Genomic DNA, 22521 nt, shown 5'->3' with positions numbered 1-22521 from the left:
ACGATCTTCGCCAAATTTGGTACAGAGCCTCAGGGCGGCATGCCAAACAAGCAAGTGTCGTGTTAATATCATTTACTCTGGCAGAAATATTGCAAATTTCCCATTTAAATGCATTGAGTTATTGGCCAAAACAATTTAACTTTGATTATAGCGGCCCCTAATGGCCGATCTTTACAGAGCATCGTAGTGGAATGTTGAACAATGATCTCAAGTTATTTGCTGATAACATTTAATTTGGCCGAGATATGATATGTGTGTGGTAGCTAGCTAGGAAAATTTGTTTGGTCGTCAAATGCGCATACTTTAACGTAGCAAAATTCTTTTAATAACTTTTGGTCAGGTCCATCTGGAGATGCTATGTACCCGGTTTTGTGGAGATCGGTTGGTTTTGCGCATTGTGCAATATTGCGAAAAAGGTTTTCAGCAGAAATGGGCATGGCCTGTATCATCAGATTCAGCCTAATTCAAGGAACACGGTGATGTAAAGATTTCTAATGTGCAATGTGTAATGTGGGAGTTAAAGGCAATAAACCATTATAGCACCACCTAGTGGTCCACGTGTAATTTTTGGTAGGTGAAGTCCATGACCCATTGTACATCTACCCTGTAAATTTAAAGTTGTTCACATTAGTGTAAGTGGTGAATCTAAACGTGGGTCCCATAGGCCACGCCCACTTTGATCAATCAGTACCCCACTGTAGGGGTAGCCTCAGTAGTGGCCCTCCAAATTTCGTAAAAATCGGATGAGCCGTTCATGAGATATAATCTTTTTGTACTTGTAGCGCCCCCTAAATGAAAAATGTTTCGCATTGATAGCATTTATTTTGGCCGAGATATGGCAAAGTTAGTGTTTTCATAATTAGCTACACAAATTTGTTTGTGCATAATATGCGCAATTTTTATCCTATAAAAATGATTTTGATAATATTTTATCAGGTCGGTCTGGAGATACTACGTGCCAAGTTTCTTGCACATCGGTCACACGGTCTAGGAGGAGATCGAAAAAGTAGGTTTTTGATAAATCGCGATTTTCACGCATAAAAGTCTAGGCGGAAATGGGCGTGGCCTATATCAGGCGATTCATTTGGATCCAGGGAACGCGTGGATATATGGTTTTTGAATGTCCGGTGTACAGTGTGGGAGTTATAGGGCCAAACACGTTTTTTCCGCTATAGCGCCACCTAGTGGTAGAAGTGGGTCAATTTTTGCGCCTGAGGCCCTTGTGGAGTTTTGGACCAGTCCTGAAAATGGCACCCCCTCCCCCACACCATGTACGGTTTAGGCTGTAGCGGGAGTTTTAGGCGGAGAAGAAAAATGGAAAATAATGATGATGGAAAATAATCCTTAGAAAAACAATGGGGTTCCACAGCCCTGCTGTGTGAACCGCGTGGCTTTGCTACCGCGGTTCCTACAGCCCTCGGGCTTGGATCCCGAATTACTAATAAATGCCTATGCACGCTTTTACATACCTGACTGCCCTCACTGGAAGTGGTCTTGTCACCATCTACACTCCTCATGCCTTGGTTGCTGAGTCCTGGTAGAAGGGAGTGGGTAGTCGGACGCACCATGACCTGGGTAGGGCCCCCAGTGCTGCCTCCCACCTCATCATAGGTGCTCGTGGTCCCTGGTGATCCGGACACACGCACAGCTTTAAACTCAATCCCTTCTGCCCCCATACCAGTCTTGTGCAGCATGTAGCTGGTTTCTGTGGAAATAGCCGACACACCCATCACAGCCTGAGTCCCTGGGCCTGGGTCTGAGTCTTTCCTAAATTTGATTTTCTTCCTGAAGGCGATGAAAAGTATGAGGAGGATAATGATGACAAAGGCAAGGACCCCAATGCCAATAATCTCTCCTGGGCCGACGTAAGACAGGGGCTCCGCCTGGGTAGCAAAGAGAAATAAAAACTAATGTATCACTGTCTGTTGGAATCAAAGCAACTATAATTTAGGGGATTTTCATGTTTAGAATTCACTTCCATGTAGATAAAGAACAATCAAATATTTTCAACTTGCTGAGAAAACCTGTTGGCATGATTAAAACCTTTCTAAAAAGAAAAGGTGTCAAGGTAAAAATCTGTTTTTTTCCCTTCAGTCTGTAAAGTTAGTGCTGATTTTTTTTTATTATCCAGGCAGCTATATGATAACTGTAGTTAATATGCATGTTTGATGGTAGAGTGCACAGATACAGTGCAGTTGACCTTCCGCCCCAAAGTATTCTTAGGAAGGAGATTGATGTTAATTAACACATCACGTGCTGAAAAGATTACCAGTCTTAGAAATGTTTAATAACCAAAAACCTTACTGACATTTTGTTGGTGTAAAATTAAGATTTTGTATCATGTGATGTTGGATCAAATTTTATTTAACTCACTACGACAAAGGATTACATGCGTCACATTTCTGGTCTTGTATTTTGGAGGAAATGATTAATTCCACAGATTTGTGTTTTAATAGGATACGTGATTCGTAAGCTCCATGATCAAATGCTTTATTTCCAGCAGAAGATATCTTTAAATGTCCTTAAAAAACAACAAACAAAGCCAACGAATCAATCGGTTGTGAAAGCAGCCTAATAGGTTTTGTCGACTGTGGTTACTTCTCTGTTAATTACAGTCTTTTAGGGAATAATGAGCACCTTCTCCCAATGTGTAACATTATTGGGCTTACAGTCTCAATATAAGGTATTTTCTGCATGAGAGCGTGACAACTTCAAATGGAAACTGTGAAATCCCCATTACCACACTTTCAGGCATCTACTGCAGAGACAAACATACCAAGCTGGTGAACAAACAAAGTCTGCTGCACATTTACATGCTCTACTGCATTACTGAATATGCCAATAAGAAGCAAGCTAAATGTGCAATTATACTAAAGAATATTCTATAAGATTTACTCCTACATAAATTCAGTGTTGCTCATATTATACCTGTGTGTCGTCCCCTGGATCACCAGGTGTCTGATCATCACAAAACTGACCCTCGTACCCTTCTGAACAGTTACAGTAGAAAGACCCGAACGTGTTGACACACTCTCCTTTCTCTCCGCACTCATCCTGGTCACACTCATTGATATCCTCATCACATCTGCAGAGACACAGGCAAATAAATAGGTAGCTGTGAAGATATTTTTTGTGAAAGTGAAAGAGAAGAATTAAAGATGATAGTGTGACAGTGAATTAAAAAGAGAGAAAGAAAGTACTTTGGAGATCATCTCAAGGGATTATGTTCACAGATTCCCTATTATCATTCAAGCTCTAAGACGTAAATTACAAATGAAAGTCAGATATAATTTTACTCCACACTTTCTCTCTGCTGTGACAAAAATAGAAAAATATGAATTTTTCTTTTCAATTACCTTTTCTTTATGAGATTTTCAAAACACATACAGAGTTGGTCTCATGTAAGAATAAAACACATTTCTGAGTTTTGCAGGAAGCTTCCTTGTATGACTACTGAAGTTTTGCTTTAAATGATAAAAGTCATTAAGTTTACTTAACAAAGCCTGGATATACTGGCCAGTGATATCCGCTCATGATTACTGTATAGTAAACCCTAAAAATGTATAATACTTTATTTTATAGTTAATTGTTGATGCAAATATTTCAGTGGGCTACTATCATTTAGTAATCTGCAGGAAAAACTATTTCATAGCCCGTTACACTCAACAGCTGTTTGCTTGTGGCTGAATACAGTATTTGCTTCAGCTATGGTTTCAATCGCCACTGTCGCACCAAATGCTTGCTCTTGGGGGGGAAATTGTTGGGTCTTTCTAAATTATAGAGTGTGGTCTAGACCTACTCTATCTGTAAAGTGTCCTGAGATAACTCCTGTTGTGATTTTACACTATAAATAAAATAAAATTGAATTAAATCAGTGTTAATCTGATAATAATTTGAACAATCTGTTGCCTGAAGAAAACATCTTAATTGTTATCTTCCTTATTATTCAGCTAAATTTAATTTAATTTAACTTCATCAAAAGCATTTTTACATCTTTGTCAAAATCATTAAAAAGCAGAAACATTTTCTCCATTGAAGGGAAACTGCTCTCTGGTGGTGGCTCCGTTGAACAACCACATGAGCAGAGAGGTTATTTCAAAGGCAATGACTGAGCTGTAATTACGAAGGCAGTTAGAGAATGATTATAGGCTTTCTACTAAAATTATACTGAATTAAATCAGAAACACTAATTTATCTCACACAATAACAACTAAAACAACACAGTGGGTAAAGGGTTGCTAATGTGGGCTAATGCGTGTGTGTGAGTCCCTCAAATATTATTTCATGTTTGAATGTATATGAGAGAAGAGATGTAGATGTTAATGTGACTAAATTATCACTAACCTTACTGTCATTGAGGACATACTGTGTAAACAGGGCACACAACACATCAACACTGTTTTCACAATCAGTAATTAAGGCTTAAAAGTGTGTGAGTGTGATTGCAGGCTATTTTATCTTACATAAGTCCCCTGAGTCCTCTAGGACAGCCACAGAGGAATGCACTGCCTACAGGCTTACAGTCCCCACCGTTCTGGCATGGGTTTGGCATGCAGGATGTCAATTCAATTTCACAGCGCCCCCCAGTGAAGCCAGCACTGCAACTACACAAGAAGCCTGATGGAGAGAAATTCAAAATGTGTCAAATAATAATGTGTATAATCATATATATTAACCCATAATATCAGATTTTGTTAATACCATGTCATTTTTGTAAGTAACTGACTGAATATTTAGCTTAATAAAAATAAAATAACATTTATATTACAAGTTGATGGTCACTACTTCACAAACAAACCATCAAATTAAAATTAAGCAACAATTAAAATGCTGAAATTGGCACTCAAGCGAATCTTGAAGTAAGTGAATCTGTTTCATATGGCAACAGTTATTAATGTCATTTATTTATACAACAAGACGACTAACACCCACACACATTCACACTGTCAACTACACAGACCTCCAGAGGGCAGGCTGCTGCAGATGGCTCCGTTGAGGCAGGGCTGACTGATGCATGGATCTGGATAAAGCACGCAGCCCAACTTCACCTCGCTCAGCCCTGCTATCTCAGCATAACGGCTCCTCTTATTCTGTAGTGGCAGCTCGTTACCGTTCAGCATTAGTGAGCCCAGGCATCCCTGGAAGCCATCCTGGGCTCTTGGCGGGGCCCTCGCTCCACGGTCCTCGAGCCCTGGCCGTCCCTGGCTTCTCCCTGGCCCCGGGCTTGGCCTCTCACCCTGCCCACTCGGTGGCCTCACTTGGGCCCCAAAGAAAAAGGACGAATCTGGGGCCAGAGGCCAAAGGCGAACAGGGGCTCGGGCTGCTCGCCGGCGCTCCACATAGCTATCATCCAATGACAGGAGGGTGTAGTTCCAAGTCAGCTCCAAGGCAACGGCATGCCAAAGGCCGTCGTTTATCGGTCTGCCAGAGATACCCATAATGCCAAGGGTGTTGTCACAGTCCAACTGGAACCAGAGTCGACCCCCTTCAATCTATGGCAGGAAAGGTAACATAAATACAGCACACCCTTTGCTGGGCACATATGGCATTGAGAAACAATGTAGCATTAGCATGTTAATTTGTTTACCTTGAGCATGGTGCAGGGATTAACACGCGTGAACATAATGACTCCTCTTCTCTGAAGCGTTCGGATCCTCAAGCTGAGCCTCATTTCTCCACTCTGGCCACTCTCTGTCACTCTGTACTTAATATAGCTGTTTCCAGAGAAACTCAGAGAGGTTTGGCCTACACATACAGAAAACATAGAGATACAGGACTAAAATTAGAGGGGAAAGGCTTCAACTTAACGTAATCAAATCCTTGCAACGTGGCAATCTACTTGTCTACATGGATCAGATACACAGGTCCAAACGTCAAGCATAAGGAAGGATCAAATCATACCTGCACACTCGTCTAGTCTCTCAGGCTGACACTGACACACAGATGGTGCTGTAGGACCAGAACGTACACACTGCATGTCTGCTGGACAGGACTGACCTTCACAAAGCTCCAAAGGAGTGGGGCATGTCCCTCCTGTTTGAAAATTGGCAAATACAGAAATATTGGAAAAATATACATTCAGGATGTCAGAATATTAAAAAAATACTTTAACATATGTAAGTTAAGATAAGATAAGATAATATAGACTTTATTAATCCAACACTGGGGAAATTCATGTGCTACAGCAGCTAAAAAGAAAGCATTTACACACATCAGAATAACACAAATACACATTAAGTAGACATAGGAGAAGAAATATACTGTATCTTTGTATGCATAGCATCTGACCAATACCAGTAATGGACTTTGACAAGCAGCTATGACAGTTACAGAGGACACTAACAAAGTGAGCTGGGCTTAGTTAGATTTCAAGAGTGCAGTGCTCACCAGGGCAGGTGCAGGTCTCTGTTGGGCTGAACCTTGGTGAAACCAAGCTGACCCTCTCTGTGCTGTAAGTGACAGGCGAGTCCCCCTCCATCTCCAGTGTCTTTTCACACACCCTGTTCCCACAATCCAGCTCCCCAGAACAAGCACTGCTCATCACCACTGCCCCAGCCAGGACACCTCGAATCTGGCCCCGCACTGCTGCTTCCTCCAGCTTTGCAGACAACTCTTGCTGGGAGTAGATCCCACCCATCCGTCTGCTGCCTGATGTCTCTGGCATCTCCATGGCCAGAAGCAAGTCCACGTCAGATGTCCCCATCACTCGCTGTACACTGATGATGTGGAGGGGATCCTGTTGTCCTGGTGACCATTTCCAACCGGCTAGTCCCCGCAACATTAGTTTGATTTGGCTCAGGTAGCGACCAAGCAAGTCCTCCGGGGACATGGAGGTAAAACGTAAGGTCAGGGCACTACTCAGCAGAACATCTGTCACCTGTTCGACCTGGATTGACACATCGGCTATCACAGCGAAACGTCCGTCACTCACTGTGGCATTCACCTGGTATCTGAGAGAGAACAAGGACATGTGTTTTGTTTTGACAAAAATAATTTTTTCTTTTTACATATGAACCAGGTTTTAGCCTAGAGAGTGAGTTGTGTGTTTGTGTGGTGTGTACCTGCCAGGTTCCAGGCCTGGCAGAGCCACAATGCTGCCATCCTGTCTGTTTATAATAAACATGCTCTTGGGCTGAGGCTTCTGGGTAAATGACAGCACGTCGTTGGGGTCACGGTCGGTTGCATAGATCTGACCAATCATACCGCCCTGGAAGGTATCTGTTACCATGACAATGAAGATTTCCAGGGGGGAGACGGCGGGCTTATACTGACTGTTCCCGATGACTCTCATAAATATCCAGGAGGACGAGGTCAGACTTGGCTTACCGGAGTCACTTGCCTAAGAGACCAAAACAAAGTTACAGTAAGATATTAAATAACTCAGATAAAAAGACACAGAAGTGAAGTTCTGCTGAAATATTATGGACTGCTATAAACAAATTATTGCTAGTTGCATTTGGGTACAATTTCTTACTGGGGAAGATCATTATAAGAAGGTCATATGGTAAGATTGTGTTTACACTCAAAACAATAAATATGGGTAGCCATGTATCTGGAACTGAAACAAAAACCTTATTGTCAATATTAAAGCACAGCCACCCCTACCTCCAACCCCACCACCACCACCACACCATGCTAACACAGTGTATTTATCAGTCAACTTTTCCTGCATAAATAGTGTTTAAATAAAAACACCTGTTGCTAACCTGGATTTCAAGTGTGAACTCTCTGGGGGCTTCAGGGCCAAATACACGGTTGGACCTTAGAGTTCCAGTCTGATCCAGGGAAAAGAAATTCCCCTCATTTCCTGACACTATGCGAAACTCAAAGGGAGGGCCATTTCTCGCGGAGTCTTTATCGCTGATTGACAGCTTTAGCAGGGTGGTGCCAGCCGCTTGGTTTAGCTGGAAGTATGGAGAGAGAGAGAGGAGATGAGGTGACCCGAGCACAAAAACGCATTAATATAAGCAAACACACACAGACTGTTACCTGTATGACGGCGGTGGAGTTGGGAGGAGTGAAGACGGGAGGGTTGTCGTTAACGTCGGATATGTCGATGTTAAGGGTAACAGTGGAGGACATGGCAGGAGAGCCACTGTCGAACGCCTGCACTGACAGAGAGTACCGGGATACCTAGATGGAGCAGGAGGGGATGAGAGTGCCATAGCATCTGTATGTATCAGGCAATATGACAGCACTGTTGTGCTTGCATAATATGAGACTTCATTTGGTGTTGACCTTGAGTGGACTTGGTATTTCCTGTGCTCATAAACCAGAAAATTACAATTGATTGTTTATGAGATATTGTACTTAAAGATGCATCCTCACTAGTTCTCTGTCGAGCCGCTTATTGACTTTGAGCAGTCCTGTAACAGGGTCAATCCAGAAGTGGTTGCTACGGTCGCCTTTCAGGATGGAGTAGGTGATTCGCCCATTCACCTGGCTGTCCAAGTCTTCTGCCAACACCTAGAAAACCCCACACATATACACATGGAGTGAAGATAAGCTAAGTTAATGAAAAAAAAACATAAATGTTTAGAAAGACCAATATAAAGTGGTGAACAAATTAAATGTTACCCTTGTAATTGTCTGCCCAACAGACGCATCCTCGCTGACCAGAACATTGTAGATATCCTGACTAAAGGCTGGAGCGTTGTCGTTGACATCCATGAGTTCAATGGTTACCATGGTAGCTGTGCTGAGAGGAGGGTTCCCGCTGTCCCAGGCCTCAACGGTGAGGTAGTAGTCCTTACACACCTCAAAGTCCAAATCATCAGCTACAGAAATAGAGCCTAAAACATACACATAGTACAGCATATATAGGATTCCATATAAGACATTTTTCTGCTGAGTTTTAGTTCTTAGACATTCTGAAAGTAACCAGGACATTCAAGGACCTCTGCTCACCCAGGTTTCTGTCTATGGCGAACTTTCTTAACTCGTTGCCCGACCGGATGTTGTAGGTGATCTCTGCATTCGGTCCAATGTCAATGCTCGACGCCAACACTCGCAGCACCTCGGTTCCCACGGCTACATCCTCAGGGATAGTAACAGCGTAGTCCCTCCTCTGGAAGACTGGAGCATTGTCATTCACATCCAGCACCAAAATGGTCAAATCAACCTGAGGGAGACATCAACTCATTTCTCTGCATTGCTCCCGGGCCTCAGAGTTCAGTTTCAGCTCCACAGACATGGTCATAAATTGGAGCAAATATAGTAAAGGCTCTACATGATAAGGGACTGAGGCAAAATTCAACTGAAGTCTGTGTCCACCAAAGCCCCAAAGAGGATTTCTTGGCTGCTATATAAATGTTAGATAAATGCTGTTTTTGCTCTACTGATTTTTTTTAAAAAAAATGTTAAAAAATGTTCTTTTGTGTGGGATGGGGTTTGGTCAGGCCCTGCAGGTTACTTATTTACCAAAAAAGTCAGGGAGATGCAATTTACACAGGCTCCAAATCACACCGGTGAAACGCAATACGTTTAACTCGTTGCTCTCAAAATTTTGTAATAAATGTAAGATTTCTGAAGGTACATATTTCCACTGTATATTTGAATGCCCCTTTATTAATGACTTCTGGGTCAAAATATGTAAGGAAATTGATGTTATATTCAAGAAAAAACTAGCTCTAACTCCCGCCAGCTGTATTCTGGGGTTAGATCCTTAAGTATTGGGTCTCGGCTCCTCCAAACTAAAGCTGCTGCAGGTGCTTCTCTTTAATGCAAGGAGATGCATTCTTCTTCTGTGTATCTCGGACTCTCACGATTTCACAATGGACTCGGAGCGTGTTCGAACTTCTCCCATTAGACGCTATTAGCTTCCGACTTTTGAGATCTCAAAGTACATTTCCAGATAACACACAATGGCTTCAGTCACCCATTTGACCGATTATGTTGAGTATGCCTCAACTGTAAACCTTCTGCGTTTTTGTTGTTTTTGTTTAGTTTTTTGTTGTTGTCTCAGTTGTTTTTAAGGGGTTGCGGGTGGGCTAAAAGGAGGGCTTTACTCTTTACTCCGTGGCTGTCTTACTTTATGTTGTATGTTCCCCTTGGAAATTCAATAAAGATATTAACAAAACAAAGCTCTGATGTTACAGAAACAAACTGTTAACCTCATTATTAGCTTATTATGGAGTGTATTCCTCTGAATATCAATACATTTAGAATGTTTCTTCAACATTTTATTTTGAAAAATCGCAAATAGAACAAAACTAAAACTAAAAACATCTTGAAAGATTTGAGAAGTTCATGGTGGCTGAAGGTCGGTAAAAATGATATCATTAGTTTAGTTTCTAGTAAATACTCTAAGAGGTAGTTTTCAGTGTTTCAGTATAATAATGCTTGGATGTAATTTAATAACCCTAACCCTATTTTTTTCTTCTTCTTTTTTTACTTCTAATTATTAATATGTTGCTCGCCCTGTTGATATATGGTATAGGTTTGTTTTTGTTTTGTGTAATTTCTGTTGTTTGTTTTTGGCCCGTGTCTTTAAAATGATGTGTGTGTTGTGGTTCCTGTAAATCAGAGACAACACATATAATTCACACTAACCTGTCAGATCATATTTCATCATAAATTGCGTGTGCAAGAACAGGCACACCAACGTTTGTTTTTTTAACTTAGAAACTAAAAAAGTTAGAAATACCTATGATGGTATTAGAATGTGTTGTTCTATTCAATACTAGAAATAGGTAGAATGGGTGGATGGAAAAGTGCAAAGATGGATACCGGGACCAGCTGCTTTCCAACTACCTTCATTAGTCTCTTTATCAGACCTTCACCATATTAGTCCTATTAGTCTTTCCTGGCATACACACCAGCGTGTGGTACCGAGTCATATTATAGAAGAGACAAACTCAACTTTTGTTTCACTTACTGCAAATGGGATGCTACAGTTGCTACCTTTAATCTTATTATATTATTGTGCCTACTACAAATACTACAGTTCCTGGTATCACTACTACTACTATTATACTCTTACTACTATCCCTGCTATTGCTGCTATTACAGCTAAGTACTGCCACTTGTATTAGCAGTGGTAATGATACCTGCTACAATATAGTCAAAAATGGACACACCTGACCTCACTTTTGCCTGGGATTTATTTTCAGTTATGGCTTGTTCTGACTGCCTCAAAGGACCTAAGAGAAGTAAAGCCTAGTGACTGTGAGAGAGCTAACACTGTTTCACTTCTTTTCCTCCTCTTTTCTGCACTGCTTCTGTGTCTGCAACTGTCAAATTCCCCGTCTTTCCCATCCCACCTAATGCATAATTTCATGATGCTTTATCTTGATTAAATCTAGAAGGTTCTTTATCTGATGTCTTCAATAAACAGTTTTTATTTATTTGCTTTTTTTTATTCATGTGTTTGGACAGAAATACAGATTGCACATCACTAGATGGATGAATCCATGGCTGGCTAATGCACCACTTAATATGTAGGGTATCAATTCTAATTGCATTATTGTGGTAAATGGTTTGACAACAAAATCATATATATTTGTGTTTTTAGAAATTGGTGTAAATCATCTTAATTGCAATGCTTATATCAGCTAAAATATAAATGTTAGAGACTGTTGTGAATTTCAATTTTCTTTTTCAGCAAGCAATTTTTTCACAATAAATGCCATTTTTGAGAGGGATCGTGAATATCTTTTGGAATAATACTCCCTGCAGTTAGGTTTAGTGAATACCGGATAGCATGGCAAAAACACTGAGATTGGATGTGTCAGATGGATCACCAACCTGTGAGGACAGCGCCCCCTGTTGTCCATCTTGGTCAGTGGCCTGGACACGGACACGATAAGAGTCACGGCTCTCTCTGTCCAGAGATTTCTCCAAAATTACCATTCCAGATATCGGGTCAATGGAAAATAATCCATTGACTGAATCCACCAGAGAATAGACTACTGTACGGTTAAAACCTGGAGACAATAGAAGACAAATTCATGCACAACCAATAATTATTATCCATGTCAAAATGTTCTTCTTCCTGTTCTTGGTCATCTTTGTTTTATTATTCATTTTGTACATTGTGTGATAATGTGTCTCCTTTCCTCATAATTAAGAATGTTTCTTATGGACAAGGTATGTGAATGCTCAGTGACATATTGGCGTGAACCTGCATTTAGTTGAAGTAGGAAACTTTCTATGCTCATTATCATCCTCGCTTGACATGTTACACATCCAGCTTATAACATCATATTAGCTTACCTTCATCAGGATCACTGGCTTGCAGCCGGGTAAGCAAAGCCTTGGGGGCAGCATTCTCATACACATTAGCCAGGTAATGGCTAGAGGAGAAAGAGGGGGCATTGTCATTCACATCCAACACTTTAAGAGAAATGTCAGAGCGGCAGAACAGCCCTCCTCCATCAGTTGCCTGGGCAATGAGTTTGTAGCTGGGCGTCATTTCTCGGTCCATGACTGTGGCCGTACGCAGCTCTCCTTAGGACACAAATGTAGAGGGGTATAAAGCTGTAGAAAGGACGTTTAATCTGTGATGTATATATAATTTTGATCATACAAAAACCTAAATGAAAATAAAAATTTAATGTACCAGTGTTTGCATCCATGTAGAAATCTTCAACCCCGATGCCAAACAGTGAATATTGGATCTCAGCGCTGGAGCCTGAGTCAGCATCTGTTGCGCCCACTGTCAGAATGCCCTTGTTAGTGGGAATGTCCTCAGGAAAAGAGGCACTATACACCGCCTGGCACAACACACACACACACACACACACACACACACACACACACACACACAAATTGTTTACAAGCACAAAGTGAAACTACACTGCCTGAAAAACAACAACAACAACAACATCTGTCCAACACATCAAAAAACATATTAAACTGTTGGGCGCTGCATCCATTATCCCAGGTATTAGAACAAGCACAACAGCGTTAAGTGCCCTTTTCTAACCCTGCCTTCACTCCTGCCATTGACTGCCTCTAGAAATTAACTTTGTGACCTCACTGCAGTATATCCCACCCTGCTGCTTTTGCTCGGTAATTAAAGGTTATCCTGTGATTAGTCTATATCCTTCGCGTTCCACTTCCGGGATCCGCTGGATGCATGTATTTTCCGTTTCCTTCGGCTTTCTTCGTGTTGGAATTTTAAATTCGGTGGATCTGTCCAATCTGTGTTTTCTCTTGCACGACTATTTTGCAGCGGCTCTGTGCGGAGTTTAGCACTGCCCATGACGATTCTTATTGGTTTAAAGAAATACCATTAAACCAGAGCATGTTTTCCTCCCATCCCCGAATGCTGTGTGGAGTAGCCAGATTCTTCTTCAACGCACTTTGGAGGGTCTGGCAAAGTGAGACTATCCTGTGATTGACTTAATCATATTAAGAGTAATTGGAAAGAAATAATTAGTTGATTAACTGATTAGTCGATTGACAGAAAAGTAATCTGCAACTATTATGATAGATAATCAATCAAGCAAAAAAAATAACTGGCAGATTAATTGATGATAAAAATAATCAATAATTTTTAGTTGCATCCCTAAAACTATTCAAATAATGGTTATCAAACAATTACCACTGCAATTGCTGATAACAATGCCTAAAATTAGCAAACGTGACATGGTTAGTCCTAGAACTATTGAAACTACTACAGTATAGCTACTACTACTAATACTACTACTACTACTACTACTACTACTACTACTACTATGATTACCACTATGACTATGATCAATCATGCCTAACACTGTGGCTACTAGCAGAAGTCGTAGTAGTACATCTACTTTTACTGCCATTACTGCTAGTATCACTTCTACAACTGACTGCTACGACTAAGAACAGGGAGACAGGGAGGAATGATTTCAAAGAGAATAAGTAAAAGTTTAGAGGGAAAAGGAACATTTCTCAACTAATTATGTGAAATAGCAAAATACGAAAAAGGGATATTCCCAGAAGACTGCACAGCCCAATTATCTTCCCTTTTTACAGTGACTTTCCTATTTTAGAATAGAACAGTGATTGGCAGCACATTAACACTCTTTTTTGGATGAGTCTTAAAGTTGCAAGGTAGAAATTACCACAATGAGCTAAAGTTGATTGTTCTTTATCACTGATTCATGTCATTTGTCAATTTTTTTCACTAATATTTACTATACATTGATTGTATTATCATGATGTATTGAAAAGGGATGTTTATTTCTATTTTTAGACAAAACACTAATAGGAATGTGGCTAGTCTACCATGAATCCCTAAAAAGCAAAATAACACTTCACCGTCCTACAATCCACAGTCTGTTCTATGTTTGTTGGTTTGCTTTGCATATTTTTATTTCCCCCATCTCCATTTGTCTGTATCCCTGACCTGGTTGCAGATGGGACTGTTGTCGTTGGCATCCATGACAGTAACTTCCACTGCAGTGCGAGCGACATATAGTCCATCGCTGGCTGTGATGTTGAGCAGATACCAGTCCTGCTGCTCACGGTCCAGCAGACCACTCACGTAAACCTTCCACTCTCCCTGCACAAGAGCCAGACCGAACACGCCCCGCGGGTTTCCACCTGGAGATTAAACAGATAAGGATTAAAACGCTGACACCTCACAGCAAAGAAAGAAGTGAAAATGCATTCTAACAGACTTGTGAACAAACTGGAAATCTCATTCATTCACAAGATGAATAAGCATCAGCTCCCCACCCACACACACACAAACACACACACACACACACACACACACACAAACCCTTTGGCATATTCAATAAACATCTATCATTACCAGGCTGGTGGTGTAGCAGCTATGGCCTAATTTGACGCTTCCATTAGGCCAATCAGTATTTTTAAATGCCAGAGCATGAGGCCAAACTATATCATCCTTGGTTATTATCAGACACGTTATGTGAATGGAAAACATTAAGCTTAGTGTCAAGGTGAGAGTTTTACTGGAGAGTCCTTAAAATGTGTTTTATTATTATAAAAAAGGAGTGACACAAAGTCATGTTTGAGTCTGAAAAGACAACTTCTTGTATTGGAAATAAAAAAATCATTCAAGCAGAAGTTTGTAGGCTGGTTGGCTCTATTCTAAAATAAATAATATAAATTGTACTTTGTAACTCAGCATTATTCTTTCACCTATATTGAGAAATAAAAATGCAAACATACAGGGTTTCTCTGCCTTGCTTGAAATGTTATGCTGTGTAATGCATACCTTGTAATATTAAAATACAAAGAAAATACAAAAAAATAAAAGTTGAAATAAATTTTAAATTTGAACTTTAATAATATCAATCCCATTAGGCCAAAGAATAATTGTCATACTGTACAACACAAGCTCATTTCACTGAATGAGGTACAATTACTGCAGCAGAATGTGTTGAACTACATTATGTTAGTATTCTACTTAATTTCCTCACCAGTTATGTAAAAGTTGACGAGACGATTCTGATCTGTGCCATCTCGATCTTTGGTTTTTAGAGCAGCTACCACCTCACCGAGGGGATCACTCTCCTTTACTGCACCCCTGTACAGCTCCCTCTCAAACCGCGGCGGGTTGTCGTTAACGTCTGACACAGTGATGGTTACCACTGTGGTGGAGGAGAGAGACTGTAACTCCCCCAGATCAGAGGCCACTACTTCAAAGCTGTAGCTGGAGCAGGCCTCATGGTCCATCTGACCCACTGTGGTGATCCAGCCTGTTTTACTGTCAATAGCAAAGACAGAACCCATAGTGATGGGGCTGCTGAAAGAGCGAGCGTCTTTTGTCAAGTCCAAGTTGTAGTTGAGCAGAGGTCCAAGGCTGTAGGTTACCTGCAATTTAAAAAAAAAACATCCAAGCATCTGCAACACTCCGAACTGAAGAGCAAAACACAAAAACAACGAAATACTTAGTGTCAAACTTGGCACTCACACACCTGTCCATTTGAGCCAAAGTCTGGATCAAGTGCACGCACTTGGATCACTCTTGTCCCTATTGGCATCCCCTCCATCACTGTGGCTACATAGGTGTTAGTCTCAAACACTGGCTTGTTGTCATTCACATCTAGGACCTGAAAAATGACACATTAGCCCAACAAAGTCTGAATTATATTTTGTACATTGAAAAATAATGCAACAGAAATTCAATTATTCTCTGAATTTTTCGAATGAATTTGGAATTTAAATTGCATTAATTTTCTTTTTTACATTATGTTTGTATAATTTCCAAACTGTACTTCACATTTTGAATTATCTTCAACAAAGAAGTCCATCTATTCGTTGAAATTGTAAGCATTTACACTTGCACTTTACTTTGAGATTGTACTTGCTCTCGTGTTTTGGAAAGAATTAAATACATTTAGTTTTTGACTAACTGCAATACCTGTTTTGACACACATATATTATTTTCTGGCTTTTTTGAGAACTTTGGTACACTCTTGGGTAGTTTCATTGCATGTTACTTTATTGCACTCAGAGGCCAAAACAAATCAGATTTAATTAAATTCAAATAAATATGAAAAAAATAATGTTGAACTGTATCACCAACCTTAACCTCCAGGTCCACAGTGGAGACAGATTCGATCAGGTCTCTTCTTGTTGTAGCCGCAACCTTAAAGCGGAAGATGCTGATGTGTTCATAGTCTAGCGGCTTGATCAGACGGATCAGACCTGTTTCCCTCTCCACCAGGAATGTCCCTCCCTGGTTGCTGTCTAGTGTCTCTCCTCCGACTGTTGTGAAGAACCCCGTCTGTCCGGGGACCATGTACACAGACCCCAGGGCTGTTCCTACTGCTGTGTCCTCTGGGATAGTGAAGGAGTACTGAGGCTGACTGAAGGAGGGAACAAATGCATCTGGTGGGACAACATGGATGAAGGCCGACACTAGCGAGTGTTTGGCCGGATAACCGCCGTCCGTGGCTTTGACAAAGAAGGAAAGCACAGTCCCCTGGAGGTGGTTGACAGTGCTTTTAGTCATCATCCAACCGCTGTCTGGCTCCACCTAGGTACCAGCAAAATCACAATGCGATTTAAATCAACTCCTGAAACAATAATTCCAGTAATAGAGCTTTCTTTATTTGCTCTTAGGATTTTATTTGATGAACTGTATTTGTCAATTTTATTTCCACAAATCAGAGCATAGTAAACAATGTTATTTGAGCTTAATCTTGGTATCTAATATGTTTATGCTACTACTACTACTTTTTTCATTCATTCATATTATATTAGCCTTTTATACTACAGCTTTTTGTGTCATTTACATTCATAGTTGTTATTTGATCGTGGTTCACAATTGTGTCTCCCTTTAGAACAGCCTAACTTGAATGTGGCATCAGTCTTAATGTAACATAATTTTGATTTGATGAGTAAAAATGTATAATTACAGTTACAGATGGCTGTTAATCCAATGAAATGTGGGGCTAGTGTCATTTTCATTTTTTATTTATTAAACAGGAAAAGATTAAAGACAATCGGGCCTGACTCAGTGTAAAACTGATTTTCAGCAGGTTCCTGCTCTGCAGAACATAAACACCACATACACAACAAAAACTCCTAGACAGAACAGTAACAAACACACTGGTACACTCAACAGTCAGTTGAGAACATCTCTTAAATTGTGAGTTTTAACATGGTTTACGCTCATTAAATACATTTGTTTGAGGTTTCTTGAGGGAACTGAGCAGATGTGTGCAACTCTATTAAAACTAAGCATAATGTACAGCTATATAGTGCAAATATGTTTTTTATAAAGTACAGCAGTATAAAGTATAAAATTAAAGAGCAAATATACTGACCTCCAGCACATCAACCAGCGAAAGGCGTGCCTCGCTGTAAAGGGAGTAGGTGACCCTCCCATTAGACCCAGCATCAGAGTCAGTGGCTTGGATCTGTGTCACTAGGGAACCTTTGGCAACATTTGCTTTAATGCTCATACGGTATTCCACAGCTCTGAACCTGGGGGCGTTGTCATTCTCATCAGAAAGAACCACTCGAACTGTGCAAAACGATGCACGGCCTGGGAAAAAGAAAAAAAACAGAACATAAATGTCTGCATATGGTTTTATTAAATGTATGTAGTTTTAATACAGACATAATTTGCCCTATTATACCGTTTCATTCACTGTAAATCAGTTCTGAATGATACAATTGAATGCATCTGTAATGTGAATATGCTTAAATATTCATTAATTCTCAGTGTGGGATCTTATTATACAAAAGCTATGATCTTACAGGCGGCACCTACAGTGCATTTACCAAGAACAGTGACCACTCATGCATTAATGTTAGCTAAATGCTTGGCTTGCGAGATGTAGAGGTAAGACCTTTTTGTCTTATATTGTCTGATTTGAAGATTTTGTCAGTCTGGTCAGTGTCGAAATAATACAGTACCTCCACCATCCAGTGCCATAATGGTCAGCACCATGTCCTTGTTAAGAGGATTTTCTCTATCTAATTTCTGAGCAGTGGATATGAATCCATCTGCATCAATGGTGAACTGAGTTTTCCCCAGGTCATTGATGAAGGAGTAGCTGATCTGGCCAAACAGCCCAGAGTCCTCATCTGTAGCACGAACCTTCAGGTCCACAAAGAGATGCAGAAAATAATGTCAGATTGGCCATTGCAAGGTTCTACAACATCATCCATGAAGGATGTTTCCTATTAAAATGATGATGGACATATTACTAAGGCAAACTTACTTGAATGACCTTTGACCCTGGAGGGGCATTTTCTTGGACTTCAGCCAGGTAGAACCTCTGGCTGAACACTGGGCTGTACCGGTTAGCTCCCAGGACACGTACAATCACCTGGGGGGTCACCATCATCATTATAATCCTCTCCCATCATCATCATCATCATCATCCTCATGTCTGCTGACATCTTGCTGATGCCATGACATTAATCATCACTGGCTGATTTGTCAAACACAATCACACCAGCAGTAAGAGCATCAGGCTTGTGATCAAATGGTGATTGACGGAGCTGCAAACACCCACAAACTGCAAAAACTACTGTGGAGGTACGCAGTGTTTACATCATGTCAGAAGAACATGAAAACCCAAAAGAATTGTGTGACATGTTATCACTTCAACATTTGATGTAGACTATTAGAGATATGGGATATCAAAGCCTACTTGTAATTACCACTGCGAAAGATGTGGAAAAAAAAATTCCCAGTTGGCAGCTCATCTTCACAGTAAATCTGATATGACAGAAACACACATTAACCTCCAACTGCAGAGCTGCTCAGCAGCCAGGGATAGAAAACAGCAGTCGTACTGGACAGTTGTGAATGTTTGCAATAGATTTGAAGAGAGGGGTTGCCCTCAGCTTTCTGCGCATGAACACTGCAAAGGTTAAAAAAGAGCAAATCGGTTGATAGACTTGAATTGTAAGTTGTCTCACCTGAGCATTGTTGGTGAAGACTCCATCTGACACAGACACATTGAGTTGATACGAGAGTTTCATGCCTTGTCTCCTCTTGTTAGACAGACTGAGCACCCCTGTATCTGGCTCCATCATAAAAGTCATTTTCTCATTCCCAGAGAGAATACTGTATCTGAAAGCAAATTAAAAAAACAAGCACAATGGTGTTTACGTTGTACAACGTTATTTTGCTCAGAAGATGCTGGCAACACAATGTATCTACTTTTGTTGCTTGTGATTGTGAAAAAAAGACAAATAACAGATGGAGTGAAAATAACTCCGACCGAAACACAAAAACAAGATTGCCTATAAGAAATGTGCTTTTCTAAACATAATGAACTGAACAACTTGATAAAACATCTTTTACCTCAGCCTCTGAGCATCACAGATGTCAGCATCCGACGCCTGGACACAAGTCACAAAGTGCCCTGGGGGAGCCAGCTCGCTGACAAAGGCCTCATACAGTGCTTGGCTGAAATTAGGTGGGTTGTCGTTTGTGTCAGTAACAATCACAGTGACACTAACATCACTGCTGAGGGCAGGGTCTCCACTGTCCATTGCTCTGACAATGAAGTTGTAGCGTTGGATGAGCTCATAGTCGAGCAGGCGTGCCATGAATATGAATCCGCTGTTACTGTCAATGTGGAAGAAGTCGGTGCTGTTGTAAATGTCAGATAGGATCTGGTAACTCACCACGGCGTTCTTCTCCGAATCTTGGTCCTGGGCAAACACCTACAGGTAAAGTAACATTAAACTTTGCACTGCCTTATGCATTATTCAAGATATGGTCTGATTTGTTTACCGTGGCATACTCTATAGCTACTGTAGCATGTACACTGAGGCCAAATGAAAAAAGTAAATAAAGTTGTGGGTTTCACTGAAATATTTATCTAAAACCACATCAAAACAGTTTCGAGCATAAGCCAATATCATTTTGTACAAGTGCGTTGAAAACAAAAGCACATTCATACTGTACGCTCAACCATTGTCAGGTTAGAAAAAACATGATTGAGTGAAAAGAATTTCAATTGTGTGATATTCATGTTGAGGTAGAAGATGCAAAACACTTGTACTCTTGGTTTGATCAACTGTTTTGAATTGCAGTAACAACATAAAATTGCTTTCATCAATAATTTTTACTCCCTTTATCGCAAACAAAAAGCTCATGTACGTACTAAAAATTGCATATTTTGAGCTCAAGGCAAAGACATAATCAGTGCTATTGAGTGATGATAAGCCAGAGGCACACAATATGCATTTACAATGCATGAACTATGTAGTGAACAATATTGGGACACCTCTCAGCAAGCCCCAGTGTCCTGTAAGGCATGATAAACATTCATGTGATCCAATATTCTTAGATTGCCCTCCTGATTCTTGATGAATTCAATAATATAGTCAAATAAGGTCATGAAACCTATTTTGATGACTTAAAACCTTAAAACATTGTTACAGAAACCAATTATTTCAATAATTTAGATGTCTTGGAATTGTCTTGTGCAAACAACAGCGCTGGTCTATTATCCACTAAAGGTCAAGCTTCCACTGGGAAATTTCTAGGGAAATATCACACTATCCTCTCATGAATAAATGATTTGGCATCTAATATTCATCCACAGTACTGCTGAAGTGAGTCTTAAGTGTAAACAAGTATTGAGTAAGAACACACACTGGACTTACTCAATAAACAAAGACACACACCTGTAGCACGGTCGTTCCGATCATGGAGTTCTCTGCAAGCACAGAGGAGTATGAGGTGTTCTGAAACAGTGGCGGGTTATCATTCACATCCTGGACGACAATGTCTACATCGACCTCAGACTTTGCCCCAGTCAGTATATCTGTAGCCTTCACCGTTAACCGGTAGTATTGCGTAGTCTCGTAGTCTAACTGGTAAATCACACTGATGATTCCTGTGTCAAAGCCAATGTCAAACTGGAGGGAAGGGTCTCCATCAGTGATGGTGAAGATGACACTCTGGCCTTCAGGACTGGTGGCATTGATACACAAGACAGAGGTGGAGATGGCCACATCTTCTCTGACGGTGACACCATAGAAAGGCTTGTCAAACACCGGCATGGCTTTATTTACTACAGTAACAGGCAACTCCACCTCACTAGACAGAGAGGGGAAGCCACCGTCAGTGGCCACAAGGACCACCTTGTACTCTGCGTTGGATAAGTCTGCCTCAAAGGCCCTCTTTAAGGTCAGCTCTCCTGTCACAGGGTTCACCTGCATGGAATATATAAATACTTATAACATAGGGGGCATACGAATGTACAAAACCATAGATTTTCAAATAAATAGCCCCCTATATAAAAGTAAGAAAACCTTTTTAAGAGCAGACAATTGTCAAATCACCTGAATGTTTCTGTGCTGCTCCTTAAGGCTGTAGGTCACTTCCCCATTCAGACCGTAGTCTTTGTCGATAGCTGAGACCCTGAAAATAGCAGATCCTGGCTCTGCTTCCACCTGCACTGCAGCGTAGTAGGGGAGATTCACAAACTCTGGAGCGTTGTCGTTCACATCCTCCACCTACAGAATGAAAGGTTATCTTAAAAATCCAATGGGGTCAGTGTAAAGAAAGTTAAAAAAGAGACACCCACCTGAACTTGTACAGTCACCCTGGCCACCCTCAGTATCTCGTCTTCCCTGCTGACCTCCACCACCAGCTCGTAACTCTCCTTCTCCTCTCGGTCAAAAGGCACACCAGTGGTGAGCACCACCCCGCAGGTCGGCCGGATTGTGAAGCGTCCACTGGGGTTCAGCAGAGTGTACTTCAGCGGTTCATTGAGGCGGTGGCCGACTGTGTTAACAACAGTCACTATAGTGACATTGGGTTTGTTCTCTGGGATAGAGGCGGAGTAGACCGGGGAAGTGAAGAGAAGGCCACTGTCAAGAGCTTCTCGGACAAGCACTGTGACCGTCGCCATGCTGGAGAAACGGCCATCCCATACCTTAAAAACAAACAAATACTGAAGGGTAAGAGAGCCTTGTTGGGCCCTCAGCGCTGAGTGGGAAAGCATTCTCACATTAGGCCAATGCAGAGAATGTAATGATGTGGTTTTAATGTGTATTCAATAAGACTGTGCATACATTGTCCTTTTTCTTTCTCAGCAAAAGTAACAAAACTCTGGGGCATGGAGAACTAGAAATCAC

General features: G+C 41.0%; 1 protein-coding gene across 1 annotated transcript in view; it reads right to left on the bottom strand.

Annotated features, from left to right (window-relative positions):
- LOC120544126 (protocadherin Fat 3) overlaps positions 1–22521 on the bottom strand; it is a 72593-nt gene that overhangs the window by 20876 nt on the left and 29196 nt on the right. Inside the window, exons 20-47 of the mRNA XM_039777706.1 lie at positions 21969–22319; positions 21724–21897; positions 21064–21594; positions 19730–20094; positions 19342–19495; positions 18636–18743; positions 18328–18511; positions 17733–17953; positions 16487–16939; positions 15876–16010; positions 15378–15771; positions 14333–14529; positions 12560–12713; positions 12214–12447; positions 11746–11924; positions 8908–9121; positions 8578–8792; positions 8329–8466; positions 7990–8133; positions 7707–7904; positions 7062–7339; positions 6388–6950; positions 5902–6033; positions 5588–5745; positions 4961–5492; positions 4464–4617; positions 2929–3085; positions 1470–1883 (exon numbers count right to left, since the gene is read on the bottom strand). Of these exons, the coding sequence (XP_039633640.1) occupies positions 1470–1883; positions 2929–3085; positions 4464–4617; positions 4961–5492; positions 5588–5745; positions 5902–6033; positions 6388–6950; positions 7062–7339; positions 7707–7904; positions 7990–8133; positions 8329–8466; positions 8578–8792; positions 8908–9121; positions 11746–11924; positions 12214–12447; positions 12560–12713; positions 14333–14529; positions 15378–15771; positions 15876–16010; positions 16487–16939; positions 17733–17953; positions 18328–18511; positions 18636–18743; positions 19342–19495; positions 19730–20094; positions 21064–21594; positions 21724–21897; positions 21969–22319 (7131 nt within the window). The remainder of the gene's footprint in view (positions 1–1469; positions 1884–2928; positions 3086–4463; positions 4618–4960; positions 5493–5587; positions 5746–5901; positions 6034–6387; positions 6951–7061; positions 7340–7706; positions 7905–7989; positions 8134–8328; positions 8467–8577; positions 8793–8907; positions 9122–11745; positions 11925–12213; positions 12448–12559; positions 12714–14332; positions 14530–15377; positions 15772–15875; positions 16011–16486; positions 16940–17732; positions 17954–18327; positions 18512–18635; positions 18744–19341; positions 19496–19729; positions 20095–21063; positions 21595–21723; positions 21898–21968; positions 22320–22521) is intronic.

This window comes from Perca fluviatilis, chromosome 16 (assembly GCF_010015445.1).
Source record: "Perca fluviatilis chromosome 16, GENO_Pfluv_1.0, whole genome shotgun sequence".
In the NCBI taxonomy this organism is placed as follows: Eukaryota; Metazoa; Chordata; class Actinopteri; order Perciformes; family Percidae; genus Perca; species Perca fluviatilis.
Note: the sequence above shows the minus strand (reverse complement) of the source record. Positions and strands in the feature narration are given on the sequence as shown.